The sequence below is a fragment of the Mus musculus genome, chromosome 1 (assembly GCF_000001635.26).
Source record: "Mus musculus strain C57BL/6J chromosome 1, GRCm38.p6 C57BL/6J".
NCBI lineage: Eukaryota > Metazoa > Chordata > Mammalia > Rodentia > Muridae > Mus > Mus musculus.
This window is the reverse complement of record NC_000067.6, coordinates 174,228,394-174,246,744: the sequence shown is the minus strand read 5'-3', so window position 1 is coordinate 174,246,744 and position 18,351 is coordinate 174,228,394. Positions and strand designations below refer to the sequence as shown.

Here is an 18,351-nt window from a genome sequence, read left to right as displayed (position 1 = left end):
GAAAGAGGAGGCCTGAGGTAATACAGTGGGTATTCGAGTGGGAGCTCCTGGAGGAGAGCGGAGACCAAGATGACCCAAACCAAGGTTACAGTGTCAGAATAGGAGAAGCAAGAGTGGGAATCCCACCTGTTTCATGTCCTCCTTGGTAATATAGGCCTTGCCTTCTGCCAGAGCTTGGAATGCACTCTCTATGTCATCGCTGGTCTTGATATTCTCTGACTCCTTGTCAATCAGGAATGATGTATAGTCTTCCAGTGAAACATATCCTTTCCTGTAGGGGAAGCAGAGCAGGAACTGTGCCTTCCGAAGACAAGAAAAGTCTATCCCTCCCATCCTGTATAGCACCTCAGGGGCAGAGGAAAACCAGATCCCCTGAATTTCTCTTTCAAATAGGCTCTCTGACACTTGGGTTTTGCTATCTATTCTGACCCCCCTCCCACTATCTTATAGACAAATACTCAGTCTCTTAGACTCTAGATGTGTCCCCATGGGTTATCATACATGTTTGTTTGGAATTTTCCATCAGTGTCAGAGCCCAGATAATGATTTCCTCCATCTTTAGAAAGAATTAGCTCTTTCCAGTAACTTGAGCTGTGCATGGCTCTGTCTTACCTACCACAAGCACCCAAGACTCCACTCTAGCCTGTGGACTTTGAATTATTAATTTCTCCTTAAGGGCTCACAGACAAGCATAAGAGTGGATTGTTCTTTCAAGTCCCTCCCTCAGAAACAGCTGAAATTCACAGAAGAAACATAGTTGCCAGATGAGAAAACTATAAAGCTTGGGACTAAGTTGGGGACAGTGCCATTTACTTCTGAACCAATCTTAAAATTAGAGCTTGCCAGTTGTCTTATTGCCTGTTTTCAAGTAAGTTAATTTATTTGTTCCATGGACCACTTCCCTCTATGCTCATCTCCAGTTAAGCCCCAACCATAACCTCTTTCTCTTACCTCCCTGGATCCACAGCATTCAGGAATTTCTCAAACTTGGGCTCAGGTTCACCTTCCTCTACCATAGGCAGATAGTAATTGAGTCCTCTCAGGCAAGAGCGGAACTCTTTGTGAGTCAATCGCCCTGTCAAGTTCTCATCGAAGTGTCTAAAGGCCAAACACATTTTTATCAAGCTAAAGAGAAAACCAGGTAAAAACAGAAAAGATCAAATTCCTAGTTCTTCAGTGACATGCTATAATATTACGGGAACACACAGAATCAAGTCTGTTTCTCTGAGTGTTTTTGTTAAACCCAGTAACAGTAGGAATAACACAAAACACTGACAATTCTTCTTACTCATTCTGTTCTCCAAAGCAGCTGAAATACACAGAACAAACAATCACCAGTTGAATGATGATTGAAAGACATGTTTTACTTTTAAAATACAGGGATCTAACAGAAAATTAAATTGGCTAGAAAATCCAATACTGATGCTAATTAACATACATAGACTAGATCGTCACTGAAGATCCCATCAAGGCACATAGAGAGGGAGAGAGAAGTTATTATTTGTAAACTTATTCTGAATTTTCCAAAAGCGAACTGTGAAGTTAGACTCACTTGTATGTGGTGCTAAATTCTTTCAATGTCTCCTCACTCACACCTATGGTGTCTCTGGAAGAAAAAAATATATAAATTAACTCTGGAAACAAAACAGTAAGTGTCAAAAGACATGCCATAGCAAAGGTAGAGGAATTTTAATGCACAATATATTATTTGAGGTATCTAGGTTCAGAGGCTTCCAAGCTATGCTCCAGGAGCCAAATCTAGCCACCTTCTGTTTCTAAACAGCTCCTGTGACAAGAATGGTTTCAACATTTCTTTATTGCTGAAAACAATCAAAAAATGTTTTATGAATCATGAAGAATGTGTAAAATTCAAATTCAAAGCCTATGAATAAAGCTTTATTGGAACAGAGCCATGATCATTCAGTTACAAATTTTCCTTGGCTGCTTTCCAGTACATTAGCAAAAATTGCAAAGCTTCAACAGAAATTTAATGGTTTGAAAAGGTTTAATTATTTATAACAAGGAAATTTAGAGAAAACGATCGTCAATTTAGAATGTACAAAAATTGTTTCAAAGACTATTAAGACATAAACTGCTGTGCTAGGTTTAATTTATTTAGGAAAAATTAATTTCTTCCTTTATGCTTTATTAGTCCACAGTTTGAATCTTCCATTTTAGATATTATAGCTTAAATGGAAGTTTATAAAAGGGAATGGTTTCTGAAAATGAAAAGATCATACGATGTTAAAGGGACCCTGAAAATTGGATGGAGGACTCATGTGTCTTTAAGGAAGATGTGTACACATAGAGGCAGAGACGCATTGCTTATTTCACAGTGGACCCTACTATGAAGAAAAGTAGCTCAGTTGTGGAACAGAAAAGAGAGATTGATATGGTAAGCTAACGGAACATCTCTGTAAGTGCTCTTTATCAGGTGCCTGAAGCCCAACCAAGTTAAGCTCCAACATCTAACACCATCTACTCCACTCCCTGCCCTGGGTTTAAACCAGTACTTGGCTTGAATCTGTTGCTCCAAATTGTGTTGCATTCGCATCCCTAGTTGGTGCAGCTGATCCCATTGCTGGGCCAGTCCAATGGTGCTGTATTTGATATCAAGGATCAGAGCCTCTTCCATGCTGTCCCCCAGGTCTTCAATCTTGGTCAGATGGCGCTTCATTGCCTGGATCTCCTTCTGTTTCCTCTGGGAAAAGAGGAAGTCAATCGACTCACCAGTTACAACCCTTCTTAATCCTCCCTTTGAAAAACAGCTGTGAGATGATGGTTGTCATCCTGGAACTCAGACCCCACCAGCTCCAGTTAGCACACTGTGAATTATCTTCATTCACTAGGAATTAGCTCTCTGACTCATGCAATAGCCTCAGTGTGTCCATTTCCAAGACTCCTTCACCATCAGCGATGACAGGCATCTGTCTAAGCAATAGTATACATGTGTAAAAAAGTCTACATTTTCCCAAAGCATTCCAACAAGGGAAAGTTGTTCATCTCACATCAATGGGCAAAGTGGCTCTGAGGGATGGGTAGACACTTTGATGTTACAGAGTAGATTATTCTGACATCTTATTCTTTTCTCATTAGTGAAAATGTATATTGAACTAAATATTTTTTTAATCTTAGAAAGACAATAATGCAAACAAGACTGAGAAATACCCCTCTAAAGCACTGTTTCCCTTAGTTGAAATGAGCGGATCTACATCCTGTTATATCACTTGCCTATATCAAACAATAGAAATTTATTGATACTCTAGGTTATAGGTTAGGAACATGAGTATCTGCTCTTACAGTTAAGTACCTTTCATGTATTCATTAGCTTAGATGTATTGTAAAAGCTTATACTCAAAGATGTAAGTAAACTGGGGCCTGTATAATATCAGGATCTGAAGTGAGAATACAAATTGACATGTGAGTATAACTACATCCTAGGGTAACTTCTACATAAAACATCCCCAGGCTGCCTCTATGTATTTTTCCCTGTGCTTTTAAAATTCCAAGCAGTGTCTTCAGCTAGTGAAAAAAACATTACTTACTTTATTTGCTTCAAGTTGGGATTCCAGAGTTCCTGTTTCCTTGAGCAATGATCTAATTAAGAATCAAAAGAAAACATTATTTGTTGTAACAGAAATCCACATTTCACAGACTTGTTTGCTCAAAGACTCTGCAGTTGATTGTTTCTGCTTCTCTCAAGCTACGTGGACCCAATAAAATAAGATTTCATGAAGGCAAATTTTCATGACCAAACCTTCTGTCTGTCAATCTTTCTAGATAGATAAAAAGGAATATAAAGTCAGATCTAGTTCTTCTCTGTCTAGAAGGAGTCACATGTCTTCTTTAGTTTTACTCTCAAAGGTGACTATATGTTGGTGTTCATAGGGGTCTTATGGTTAGTAACATAGTGGAGGTTGCAGTTACAAAACGGATATGTGGCATGCAGTATGTGCATATAATCTAGGTTGTTTATAATACCCAAAAACAATGAAGATAGTTGTTAGGGACTTTAAAGAGAATGATGACAAAAAATGTTTATATATTCAGGAAAGACACAGTTTTTCTGAATATTTTCAGCCCACACTTGGTTGAACATATAGATATACTTTTCATGAATTTCCAGGTTTTATTCTACACATTTAACATGTGAGAGAGGTACCATTCCTTTTTTTTTTTTTTTTTGAGGAACTGCCAGGGTTTAGTCTTTTTTTCATGGTGTGAAATTCCTCAAACTTTCTGTCATTTTCTGTCATCACTGGAATGGTGCAGCACATTATAATCATGTCATTCAGGTACAGTGCACTACACGTATGCACTACATACTCACAGTAGAATGAGTGCAGGGGTGGGGGATATATGAATCCTTATTTTTGCCCCACATTATTAATTAGGAACAAGCAGATTTTGATGACATATAATACATCAGCCCTAAAGTATTCTTAACTTGTTATTCTAGGACAACAAAAAAAACCCCCATAATTACAGAAAATACTGACCCATCCAGAAAATAGGCCCTGGAAACGATGGACAGGAGCAGCATTCATAAGAAGAAAAAGAAAAAGGAAAATGCATGTTAGCACAATAAATGATTGCATTTCTTCTTATTGATGATTGTTTAAGTCTGTTTCAGTCACATAGGAATCTATCCATCCCCATGCTGCTTGCAAAGCCTCTGGTACACTCAGAAACTCAGAGTGTGAGGCTTCTCCCTCCAGGACAAAGGGGACCCAAACTGATCTGCATGCTAAGTCTCCAACACTCACTACACAACAGGGGAGTGTAAAGGAACCAAAGCCTGGGGCAGAGGGGGATACAGCAATTCATACAACCTCGGCCAGATGTTTTTAGACACAGTGCCATTTTTCTTTTGATTTAGTGGAGAAGCATTAATTATAGACCATTCAGCCACCACTAAATTTTAGAATATCACATTAGTGAGCTACTAATGGGCACAATCTTCATACTTTGACCATTCATACTAACATATTAAACTTTTTATGTGTCCCTTTTTCCAGGTCATTTACTCAGAAGATGTAATACACATTATCTCCACACACATCTTGAATATAATAAATGAAATTAGGCTATATTATACTATTCCATCCTTGTTATGGCTTTATTTGGCAGGCAACATAATAGCTTATTGGGTGCTCAATGCAGGTTATGTTTTTGGTCATGTCAATAAATATGTATGCGACCTTGAGTGAGACAGTTTATCTACTTGAACTTTCCATGGTTAAAATAAGAGGTACTAAGATCCATTCTGCACTTTTCAAGGTTGCTCTGACAGTTAAGATAATGGGTGTTGAAGTATAAAATGCAATATGGCATGCAATCACAGGACTGTTATTGTTTTGAAGAGTGAGTATACACAATAGGAGTATAAGTATGCATGTCAAGAAGAAAATAAAAAATGGTGGGCAAAAATAAAGAACACTGTAAGGGAATTGAGAAAGTAAATACAAATATAAAGTAGAGCTAAAATAAGATGATGGGGACAGAGTACGTAATACTTCCTTTTGCAGCATATGTCATCCCTGTTGCAAACAGCATATGTGGGGTTCTAGTTTGAAGAAAGCACAGCACACCTGGTCTCCTGGATCCACTGAAGGAAGGCACTGGCATTTTGTTCAAACTCCTGGCACATTTCAAAGTTCTTGATCTGCCTAGCCTCTTCTTTCTGTAGTTCCTGTTCCCTTTCCTACAAAGTAACAAAGAGCAGAACTGCTTCACCTAGAAGGATGTTGACATAAAAGAATCATTTTTGTAGGTATAGGTGCACATTTCTATTTCCAAGATAACCTATCTTCCATAGGTGCACAGCAATGTGCTTGTCTGTCTGTCTGTCTGTCTGTCTGTCTGTCTCTCCATCGATTCATCTGTCTTTCCAACCATTCATATGTCTGTCTGTCTGTCTCCTATCTATATCTTTCTATGTGTGTGAGTATCTATCTATCTATCTATCTATCTATCTATCTATCTATCTATCTATCTATCTATCTATCTATCTATATCTTTCTATATCTATCTATGTGTATCTATCTATATATCTAATATCTTCTTTGCTTCCTTCAATTGTTTAATTGCTACCAAGCAACAACACCCAGAAGATATGCCATGTCTCTCTATCTCTCTGTGTGTGTGTGTGTGTGTGTATGCTTTCTAATTTCCCTTAGACAGTTTTGTTTCTTGACATCTGCCACAGCTTAATTAAAATAATTAATGAAAAGAATAGCTCTATTCTTTTCTTCAACATCCCTAACTTTGATATAGATCCACTGGTCATGCTTCCTATAGGCAGAAAATGTTGAGTTGTACCTCAAGTTACCTTGATGATGTCTGGCAGGTGGTTCCAGATTCTGCCCAGCACATCCACTGTTAACCAGGTATAAGGACTGGAGGGGACATTTAAGGCTTTAATTTGCTTGTCTAGCTCCAACAAATAGTTGAAATCCTCTTGAGCCCCAGCCAGAGAGGCCAAGAAGGCTTCATGTTCCTTCTGCAGCTGCCGGATCTCATTTAGAGAGACACAATGCACAGGTTCTGACAAGTCCTCTTCCGCGTTCTCACACCAGTTGTTGAAGGCTGAAGCTTTGTGTGCAAATTCCATGAATAGCTCCTCAGCCTGCAGAAAAAATAGACACCCTCATTGCTTCTGATAAAGTCCTTTAGGAGAAGAGAATATTGAGGATAAAAATAGTGTCTTCAAATATTTGCCGAGTAGCAATCTCAACCAATGAGACTAAAATTAGCAGTGACCCTGTGATGGGGTGGAATGAGTTTGTATTAGAGGAACTGCCAGGGTTTAGGTTTTTTTTTTTTTTTTTTAATTGTGTGAAATTCCTCAAGCTTTCCACCATTTAAAGATGAAGAGAGGGACTGGCTTAAACCGTTATTTTTACCTCCATGATTCTAAGGGTGGTGAGGGTAATTTTCAGTTACACAGCTTTAATCCCAGCTTCCTAAGTGCTGGGATTAAAGGCATGCGCCACCACCACCCAGCATATTATTTCTTATTCTGAAGTTTGTACTGAAGTTCTACATGGCACAGGAAACACTTAGACACAAGTGCTAAATGAATATTTGGGAAATTAAAAAAAAAAAAACCAAGCAACTATGTTCTATCCTTTATACTGTCTCCCTTTCTTTCCTGCAACGTTTGTAGACGGCATACCCTCATAATTCATTGACTACACCAAGTTACCTTCCCACCTTCTTTCTAAACCTTTCTTGTGATCTCATCTGATGCCTAACTCATTAAACCTACACACTGACCTACAGTCTGTGCATGAAACACCTGCTTCTATACTGTTGTCCACAGCCACTCACACGCTCCAAGGACTCTGAACTGACATGACTAGAGGACAGAGAAATCATGGGCTGATCCAAACAGTAAATGACAGACTGGTTCCAGATCAAAAGTGCGCTGTATTCTTTTGACTCAACTGAGTGAATTGTCAACATGATTTTTCTGAGAAATTGTGAGAATGAGTTTTTTTTTTTAAATCAACCCAAAGAAAATGAACAAGATGGGAACACAATCTATAGACCATTTCATGCTATATTAAAAGTGTTATAGATTAGTTGATATTTATAAATAGAAGTTTAAAATAAACGTTTTGCTAATTAAAACTAAAGAAAGAAGAATAAGAGTGCTAGGTAACTTTCTGTGTAGAATAAATATGTCAATCTAATTGCTTCACTTTTTCATTTAAGACTTATTTATCTTGTGCCCACATTCTTCGGTAGAGTAGGAATTAACTAAGAGTTGCGACTCATTGTGTGCCTCTCTAACTCTCTGCCTTAAATTATTGTCCAGTACAATTGTTCCCCTGATCTGGAGGTAATGACAATACTGACTCTTCTGAATCAATTTTTCTATTGGTGCTGAAGGTCAGAGCCAGAGTCTTTTGCATTCTAGGCACGTTCACTTCCACTTCCACTGAAGTACACACAGATCTACACTACCAGTCTTTAATTTCTTAGAATTTTGCTAATGCTAAACTCTCTGGCCTAGAGCCCTTTATGCTTTCGTTTCACCCTGAGTCAGAAGTCTGGGGTTTCAAGTAAGCCCTGCCACACTCAGCTTGGCTTCCTTTTACTATTGATACTGTATGGTTGCCACTTAACATGCTTCAGAAGTTAACACTGGAAAGAATACATTAAATCTACATGGCCTACTGCATTTCCAAATCTATTATTTTACTTAATAGTGAGAATTGGAAAAGGAGAAGAGGATGAAAATATTTGATTAAAGGAGACACATAGGTTTAGCAATAAGTAACAGACTTGAAGATTCCTTCCCAGGAAAGGAGATACACGGGGAGCATGTTTTATGAAGTCCGTTTTGCCCATAAGAATATTATGTTAGCTGAAGAGACAGCTCCAAAGTTAAGAGTTGCAGAAGCTCTTCCAGAGCTCCTGAGTTCTCAGCAACCACATGTTGGCTCACAACCATCTATAATGAATTCTGATGCCCTCTTCTGGCATGCAGGTGTACACGCAGAAAGAACACTCACATACATAAAAGTAAATAAATCTTAAAAAAAAATCAATTTAAAAAAGAATGATTCGTTGCTTCTTTTCTGTACTAAAGGTGTTTATAAAACTTCCAAATGTATTTTCTAGTTACTGTGTTTGGATTCTCCAGCTAATAACCAAATAGTTTTGGGTACCTAACATATTTCAGTGAGATGTGCTTTTATGATAATCTGTCCCTCCCCTCTTTCCGTTCCCTCCTTCCTGACCTTCTGTAGAGGCAGCTGCTTTTCCAGCAGTTTCTGCCTGTGAACTCTAGATGCCTCCAGCAGTTGTTCCCAGTGCCTCAGCAAGGCTGCATGCTGCTCCTCAATGGCTTTGGCTTGGCTGTGCTCACCAGCCACAAGCTGGTCCTTCAGCTCAGCGATTTCAGAAAGCCTTTCTTGCTGGAAGCTCTGAAGACTGGCATCCAGTGTGTCCTGAAAAGATCAAAAGAGAAGCAGTGAGCAGGGCCAGGGAGGTATCCAAAGGACCACTTGTATTTGTGTCCAACCAGACTTTTAATAGTGTCATGGGTAATGTCATTCGCCAACTTGATAGGATACAGGCTCACTTAGGGAGGCAGACATTCGGACAGACCTGTGAGGAATTATTCACCCTCTGGTCAAGTATGCGAAAGATGATCACAATCAGATTCATTAAGATGGAGAAACCCAACCACTTTGAATGGCACCATTTCCTGAGATGAAGTCATGGGCCGTATAAAAAGGAGAGAATAAGCCGAGCACAAACATTTATTGCTTTCGATCTCTGCTGATTGTGAACACAATGTACCCAGTTGCTTCACGGTACTACTGCCTGTAGCTACAAGTGACTGTATTTCAACTGTGAGTCAATAAACCCTTCCAAATTGCTTATGTCAGAGTATTTTTAGCATAGTAAAAGGAAGAAAAAGAATATATAAATATGCATATGTATGTATGCATATATATCATCAAAGATATTCATATATTATATATGTATTATATATACACATATGAATGTATATATAATACCACATACACAAATACACACACACACACACATATGGTTAAAGAAGATGGGCAGAATGTTGTCCTTGGAATTATGTTGAAGTAATAGTGCATATATATTTTATAGCTTGCATACTAAGGATAAAACTGTTAAGGTAATATTGGAACATGACATGGCATCTGTCCTGTAAGACATACTTTCTGAGAATTTCTCAAAATGACATACTCTGCTTTAATTAGAGGCAGTGCATTGTTAGGGGCTTTGGATACACAAACAAAAGCTTTATGGAAATGAAAACTTTGCAGAAATGTTAAAATCAAAGTCTGGAATTCTATATGAGCTTTAACAACGTGACTTGCATTAAAACAGTTCTGCCTTTGTCCTTCTTCCTCCTCTTCTTCTTTTTCTTATTCTTCCTTCCCTCATTCTTTTAAACATAAGTCCTCGCTGTATAGCATTCATTGGCCTGGAGCTCACCATGTGGATCAGGTTGGCCTCAAACTCATAAAGATGTGCCTGTATCTGCCTGCCTTTGCCTGCTTCTGCCTCTGCCTCTGCCTTTCAAGTGCTGGGATTAAAGGTTTGTACCAACATACACAGCACATTAGATTAATTCTCTTTTGAGAACAATTACAAACTGACTTTTGTTTAATGTGCATGGGTGTTTTCTTTGCATATATGTCCATGAAGACCTGAAGTTTGGAGCTGGATTCCCAAGCCATTGTTACTGCAGTGTGGGTGCTGGCAACCAAACCCAGACCATCTGGAATGATGATCGGTATGCTTAGCTGCTGAGCCATCTCTCCAGCATTTCTAAAAACAATTTTTAAATTATCAAAACATTTATCATTTGAATGTAATCTGAATTAAATGGAAGAAGCTACAAATCAAGGGTGGTCTGCAATGCCTGAGAGACAAGAAAACTGTTATAGTAATGAAATTATTCACTCTATATTTCCCTTTTAGGAATATGCTGAGCTGGGTAAGATATTCACAGGGAAGTACCGCTCAGGCTTTGGCAATGACATGTAAGTTAAAGGGACAAAAATAGACATTGTGAGGAAATGGGGCATCCGATCTTGCAGAGGCTGTAGAAAGAGAACTGCAGGAATGTCCAGCCACTCACCATTCTTCTGTATTTTAAACTCTAGACACTTTAGAACCCTAATATGAGCAGGTAGTATCCTAGGAGTCAAGCAGAAATAGCATCAAAAGCCGCAGATGCTAGACATTCTTTTTGTGGCATCAGAGTGCTGACTTCAGAACCTACCAAGGAGATGCTCTAGTTAAAGTGCTTAGGAAAAAAAAGAAATGAAGTGTGCAAGTCCTCACACAGGAGGAAATGAGATATTATATTTCTTATCCTTTTAATTCATGACCAAAAATTAGAAGAACAAAGACCCTCTGCTGGACCAAAGGCCATTATAGTTGCCATAAATTCACTCATCCCCAACTGTGATGGAGACCCCACGCTGGACAAAAGGTCACAGGAACTGCCAGAAATAAAGACCAAAAAGACCAGAAGACCAAAGAGGAAACAGAAACCAAGTAGCAAAAAGTAGAATTTTTGGTGGATCAGATGTTAAAGCTTCAAGCATCATGAATTAATAACTTCAAATGCAAATGGATTCATCTTTCCAATAAAACTTTATAAATTAGAGAGTAGTATGATATCTAAATATATAATATTTATAAATGACACTTATGTGAGAAACTTTATCCTTGGTGCAGTGATAATATTGTGGGCTCTTAAAAAAAGCCCAGGACCAGACGGGTTTAGTGCAGAGTTCTATCAGACCTTCAAAGAAGATCTAATTCCAGTTCTGCACAAACTTTTTCACAAGATAGAAGTAGAAAGTACTCTACCCAACTCATTTTATGAAGCCACTATTACTCTGATACCTAAACCACAGAAAGATCCAACAAAGATAGAGAACTTCAGACCAATTTCTCTTATGAATATCGATGCAAAAATCCTCAATAAAATTCTCGCTAACCGAATCCAGGATCACATTAAAGCAATCATCCATCCTGACCAAGTCGGTTTTATTCCAGGAATGCAGGGATGGTTTAATATACGAAAATCCATCAATGTAATCCACTATATAAACAAACTCAAAGACAAAAACCACATGATCATCTCGTTGGATGCAGAAAAAGCATTTGACAAGATCCAACACCCATTCATGATAAAAGTTCTGGAAAGATCAGGAATTCAAGGCCCATACCTAAACATGATAAAGGCAATCTACAGCAAACCAGTAGCCAACATCAAAGTAAATGGAGAGAAGCTGGAAGCAATCCCACTAAAATCAGGGACTAGACAAGGCTGCCCACTTTCTCCCTACCTTTTCAACATAGTACTTGAAGTATTAGCCAGAGCAATTCGACAACAAAAGGAGATCAAGGGGATACAAATTGGAAAGGAGGAAGTCAAAATATCACTTTTTGCAGATGATATGATAGTATATATAAGTGACCCTAAAAATTCCACCAGAGAACTCCTAAACCTGATAAACAGCTTCGGTGAAGTAGCTGGATATAAAATTAACTCAAACAAGTCAATGGCCTTTCTCTACACAAAGAATAAACAGGCTGAGAAAGAAATTAGGGAAATAACACCCTTCTCAATAGTCACAAATAATATAAAATATCTCGGCGTGACTCTAACTAAGGAAGTGAAAGATCTGTATGATAAAAACTTCAAGTCTCTGAAGAAAGAAATTAAAGAAGATCTCAGAAGATGGAAAGATCTCCCATGCTCATGGATTGGCAGGATCAATATTGTAAAAATGGCTATCTTGCCAAAAGCAATCTACAGATTCAATGCAATCCCCATCAAAATTCCAACTCAATTCTTCAATGAATTAGAAAGAGCAATTTGCAAATTCATCTGGAATAACAAAAAACCTAGGATAGCAAAAACTCTTCTCAAGGATAAAAGAACCTCTGGTGGAATCACCATGCCGGACCTAAAGCTTTACTACAGAGCAATTGTGGTAAAAACTGCATGGTACTGGTATAGAGACAGACAAGTAGACCAATGGAATAGAATTGAAGACCCAGAAATGAACCCACACACCTATGGTCACTTGATCTTCGACAAGGGAGCTAAAACCATCCAGTGGAAGAAAGACAGCATTTTCAACAAATGGTGCTGGCACAACTGGTTGTTATCATGTAGAAGAATGCGAATCGATCCATACTTATCTCCTTGTACTAAGGTCAAATCTAAATGGATCAAAGAACTTCACATAAAACCAGAGACACTGAAACTTATAGAGGAGAAAGTGGGGAAAAGCCTTGAAGATATGGGCACAGGGGAAAAATTCCTGAACAGAACAGCAATGGCTTGTGCTGTAAGATCGAGAATTGACAAATGGGACCTAATGAAACTCCAAAGTTTCTGCAAGGCAAAAGACACCGTCAATAAGACAAAGAGACCACCAACAGATTGGGAAAGGATCTTTACCTATCCTAAATCAGATAGGGGACTAATATCCAACATATATAAAGAACTCAAGAAGGTGGACTTCAGAAAATCAAACAACCCCATTAAAAAATGGGGCTCAGAACTGAACAAAGAATTCTCACCTGAGGAATACCGAATGGCAGAGAAGCACCTGAAAAAATGTTCAACATCCTTAATCATCAGGGAAATGCAAATCAAAACAACCCTAAGATTCCACCTCACACCAGTCAGAATGTCTAAGATCAAAAATTCAGGTGACAGCAGATGCTGGCGAGGATGTGGAGAAAGAGGAACACTCCTCCATTGTTGGTGGGATTGCAGGCTTGTACAACCACTCTGGAAATCCGTCTGGCGGTTCCTCAGAAAATTGGACATAGTACTACCGGAGGATCCAGCAATACCTCTCCTGGGCATATACCCAGAAGATGCCCCAACTGGTAAGAAGGACACATGCTCCACTATGTTCATAGCAGCATTATTTATAATAGCCAGAAGCTGGAAAGAACCCAGATGCCCCTCAACAGAGGAATGGATACAGAAAATGTGGTACATCTACACAATGGAGTACTACTCAGCTATTAAAAAGAATGAATTTATGAAATTCCTAGCCAAATGGATGGACCTGGAGGGCATCATCCTGAGTGAGGTAACACATTCACAAAGGAACTCACACAATATGTACTCACTGATAAGTGGATATTAGCCCAAAACCTAGGATACCCAAGATATAAGATACAATTTCCTAAACACATGAAACTCAAGAAAAATGAAGACTGAAGTGTGGACACTATGCCCCTCCTTAGAAGTGGGAACAAAACACCCTTGGAAGGAGTTACAGAGACAAAGTTTGGAGCTGAGATTAAAGGGTGGACCATGTAGAGACTGCCTTATCCAGGGATCCACCCCATAATCAGCATCCAAACGCTGACACCATTGCATACACTAGCAAGATTTTATCGAAAGGACCCAGATGTAGCTGTCTCTTGTGAGACTATGCCGGGGCCAGGCAAACACAGAAGTGGATGCCCACAGTCAGCTAATGGATGGATCACAGGGCTCCCAATGGAGGAGCTAGAGAAAGTACCCAAGGAGCTAAAGGGATCTGCAACCCTATAGGTGGATCAACATTATGAACTAACCAGTACCCCGGAGCTCTTGACTCTAGCTGCATATGTATCAAAAGATGGCCTAGTCGGCCATCACTGGAAAGAGAGGCCCATTGGACACACAAACTTTATATGCCCCAGAACAGGGGAACGCCAGGGCCAAAAAGGGGGAGTGGGCGGGTAGGGGAGTGGGGGTGGGTGGGTATGGGGGACTTTTGGTATAGCATTGGAAATGTAAATGAGCTAAATACCTAATAAAAAATGGAAAGAAAAAAAAATAAAACTAAAAAAAAAAAAAAATATTGTGGGCTCTTTAAGAGATAGTGGCAGATAGGAAGTCCTTGAAGCCACATCCCCAGAAGAAATCTGTCTTGTCCCATCCTCTTTCTTACTTCCCATATAATCTCATCCTTTCTCCCATTCTCTTGTATTTTCCAGGACCTTGTCATTTCTTGTACTATTTGGATTAAAAGCATTAAATTATGAAATTAATAACTCTTTCTATAAACCAGCTACTTATGCTCTTATTAAAAGGTTGAAGTCTTTTTTAATTGTCTATGTGTGGAATATATGTATATGTATGTGTATGTATATGTATACGTATACGTATACGTATACGTATACGTATATGTATATGTATATGTATATGTATATGTATATATGTATATGTATAGTGGAATTGCAGAGGTAGTAGAAACTGACATCAGGTGTCTTCCTCTTTTGTCTATACCTTCCTTTTTGAGACAAGATCGTCTCATTCAGTGCAGAAATATAAATTCCCAAGACCATTCCTTCCATCTCTAACACCCAGAACTGGTACTGGATCTCAATTCTTCATGCATTATCCACTGAGATATTGCATCAGGTCTTAGTTGTTCCATAAAAATTTTAATTATAGTAACAAAATGGCCTAATTATAGGAATTAGGATACACAAATGGGGAAAATTAGAACAGCCAAAAGTTGATACTGATAAAATCCAAGATGATAAACACAAACCTCTACTATCAAGGAAGGAGGTGAGGAAACGGGAAGAGGAAGAGGGAGACAGAGGAAGGAGGAAAAGGGATGGAGGAAGAGGAAGAGAGATAGGGAGAAGTAGGGAGGGGTAAGAGGAGGAAGAGGGAGAAGGAGGAAGTGGTGGGAAGAGGAGGGAGAGGGAGAGGGAAATGGAAGGCAAGAGCACAAATTATAAGAAAATTAAACTATAAATATTGGCCTGCCTGGCTCCATTTCACATGGACTCTCTAACTCACGTGCTTTGCCAGTAGTGTGAGGAAGGCGGTGAGGTCTGCACCGTTGCTCTTGGTCTTCAGGCTTGCTTCTTTCTCACCTAACAAATAAGAAAAAAATAGAATGGAATATTTGATGATTATTTACAGTAGCCAATCAGAAAGCTTCCTGATCCCAGAACAGGTGACTCAGTGCAATACAGAAGCAATGGGAGGAGTGGGTGGCTTTTCTGCCCTTAAAATAAAACTGACTGAGAGTGCTAAGTGCAAAAGAAATGTTGAATCCTGGGAGGTAGGAAAGTTGAAGGTTGAACATGAACTACAAACCAACCAACAAACACTGTAGTTTGTTTCCTAGAATACTTTGTGAAGGATTTTCCTTTCTGAATAGCATGATGAAATTTACCAGTTTGGAACAACTGTCCTGTGGGTTTATGCCACCTTATTCCCTACCATCTGTGTGCACATTTGTGTGTGTGTGTGTGTGTGTGTGTGTGTGTGTGTGTGTGTGTGTGTGTGTGTAAGACTGTGCCTAGGAGGAATAAAAATGAGTTCACCCCATTTCCAAAAGTAAAGGAAAAATCTAGAGACATTCTTCAAATGGTACTCTTAGAGTAGCCCTGGCATCGCATACCTATCCAGGATTCCACTACGTCCGCCTTCCAGTTAAACTGCTGAAAGGCATGCACATCGTCCAGTTGTGACTTCCAAGCAGCTAATGCCTTGGCCAAAGAGGCTGTCTTTTCATTCAGAACTTGGATCTTGGTGGAAATCTTATCCTTGTTCTGAGTTTCTTCCTGTGATTCCAAGGTTGAGAGGAGGAATTAGTCAGCTATACTGACGAGCTGGAAACACGATTCTCTGGCACCATTAAGAAACTTGATATTCTCTTATGGAAAACACTTAAATACTATCCCGTAGGTCTATTGTAACTCTTCCATTCCTTGTGTATGGTGAAGAACGTTATTTTCATTCTAGAATTTGGACAATTGTGACACAATTGTTTATTCAAGTGTGATTTTACTTATGAAGCTTCCAAGAGGCATAGAATCATCTCTGTTTAGGGATCAATCAGGCTTTGTAGAGATAATGCAATTCTTCTCTGCTCCCTCTCATCGCAAGGTATATGAGAAAATGAATTTAAAGCTCTTGGAGTACTCAAGGATGCACTGGCTAATTTTATGTCAACTTGGCACAAGCTAGAGTTGATGAGGACAAAGAAATTTGCATTGAGAAAATGCCACCACTAGACTGACCTATGGATAAGTCTATGGAACCAACTTTATTGACTGATTTGTGTGGAAGGGCATAGATCACTGTAGGTAGTGCTACCCTTGGGCAAGCAGTTCTCGTATTATAACAGGCTAAGGCAGCTATGGGGAGCAAGCCAGTAAGTAGTATTCTGCTATGGCTTCTACTTCAGTTCCTGCTTCCAGGTTACTGCCCTGCTTGAGTTATTGCCTGGAACTCCTTCAGCAATGGGCTGTTAACTAGAAGCATATAATGAAATAAACTCTTTCCTCATCATGTTGTTTTTGGTCATAGTATTTATCATAGCAATGACTACCATAAGTAATACAATAGCTACAAGTAGTTTAAATATTTATAGAGAATGTCAAAAGGCCAACAATGCATTTTTATGAAAGATGATAGTGAGGCACCTAGGACCTAAAATATAATTTTCAGTTGAGTGGGTAATGGGTATCTGGGAAAAAATTAAATTCTGCTTTGAAGGGGTTAATAAATTTCTGTATTGTAGCAGAATCTGAGCATACTGGAATATGTTTTCAATCTCAGCACTTGAGAGGAGGTGGGAGGAAGGTTGGAGGCAGAGGGGTGGGGACAGAGGTGGGGGCAGAGGCAGGCAGGGCTCTGTAGGATTGAGGTGAAACTGGTCCACACAGCAAGTTCTAAGCTTTGCAAGAGCTACACAGTGGGATACTGTATCAAAAGAATCTCTATATAATTCTATTTCATGACTTTCTATATGTAATTTCATCACTGTTCTTGTTTCTGTGCTTGGGTCAATCACTTGCAGGAAAGGACATAACCCCTCCCTAACCCCCCACCCCCGAAACTCACCTTATTAAGAATGTCTTCTCCTTGTGCACAAACATCTTGTACCCGGTTCTTGTGCACAGCAAAGTCATTCTCCAAAGCTTCATGCTTCTTTAGCAAACTCTGCATGATCAAATCAGCAAAGGCCAGAACGTTCAAGCATCATCAACCTCCATCCACAGGCAAGCTCACAGTGTGTTACTCAACAGGGTTGATCAAGCCCTATTAGTGGACTGGATGTGGGTGCACATCCTTTTTTCCTATCAAACAGGGTAATCTTGCTGGAAAGAGTGACTTTCTCTGTATCTTATGTGGCTCTAAGAACTGTTCTCTTTTTATTCTGGAATCAAATTATTAGGAGTGAATTATAAGGATGTCTCAACACCCAGATTCATGCAATTACTAAAAGCACTCCATCTTTGAGACAATATCAAGTATTAAGGTCATCCTAAACTAAGAGCTGGTCTTAAAGGTAGGAGTTAAGGACAACGCAGGATGCTATCAAATCTTAATGCAAACCTTTATTTCAGATTGTTTTCTTTTTAAAAAGGCTATTTGTGCAACTTACAAGATGGAAAGGAGTGAAGATGAAGTCTGAAAATTGCTTCTATCTTCATTTGAGATTGCCTCAAAACTATTTATATTAGCTCATACCATCTTCATTACCATTGCTATCACTCTCTCCCTCTTATCATATACGAATGCTTATTCTTCCTATATAGCATAGTAACTCAAGGTAAATGAACCAACAGACTGTCTATGCCTTTTCTACAGCCTCATTTGGAAATAAATTTTAACATAGTAGATGAGATCAGAATAGACGCTCATTCCTTTTCAAATACCATGGGAATTGTGGCTTTTATATCATTCTTTGGAAAAATTGTAATGGAAATTTGAAAGGTAATTTATGTTGTAAGACTGAATGCTTTAGTTAACTTCGGATTGTGTGTGTATACCATGTAGAAACTAAA

At 38.9% G+C, this 18,351-nt stretch overlaps 1 protein-coding gene across 3 annotated transcripts in view; it reads right to left on the bottom strand.

The window, feature by feature from the left end:
- Positions 1 to 18,351, bottom strand: part of Spta1 (spectrin alpha, erythrocytic 1) — a 75,711-nt gene that overhangs the window by 1,705 nt on the left and 55,655 nt on the right. Inside the window, exons 40-51 of one of the 3 annotated variants that reach the window (NM_011465.4) lie at positions 17,405 to 17,503; positions 15,957 to 16,119; positions 15,347 to 15,423; positions 8,751 to 8,960; positions 6,332 to 6,628; positions 5,592 to 5,704; positions 4,500 to 4,517; positions 3,546 to 3,597; positions 2,514 to 2,701; positions 1,553 to 1,606; positions 952 to 1,098; positions 127 to 271 (exon numbers count right to left, since the gene is read on the bottom strand). In NM_011465.4, the coding sequence (NP_035595.2) occupies positions 127 to 271; positions 952 to 1,098; positions 1,553 to 1,606; positions 2,514 to 2,701; positions 3,546 to 3,597; positions 4,500 to 4,517; positions 5,592 to 5,704; positions 6,332 to 6,628; positions 8,751 to 8,960; positions 15,347 to 15,423; positions 15,957 to 16,119; positions 17,405 to 17,503 (1,563 nt within the window). Of the gene's footprint in view, positions 1 to 126; positions 272 to 951; positions 1,099 to 1,552; positions 1,607 to 2,513; positions 2,702 to 2,730; positions 2,932 to 3,545; positions 3,598 to 4,499; positions 4,518 to 5,591; positions 5,705 to 6,331; positions 6,629 to 8,750; positions 8,961 to 15,346; positions 15,424 to 15,956; positions 16,120 to 17,404; positions 17,504 to 18,351 lie in introns of those variants that run through there. The other 2 variants (XR_373600.4, XR_001783648.2) reach the window with 2 other exon arrangements.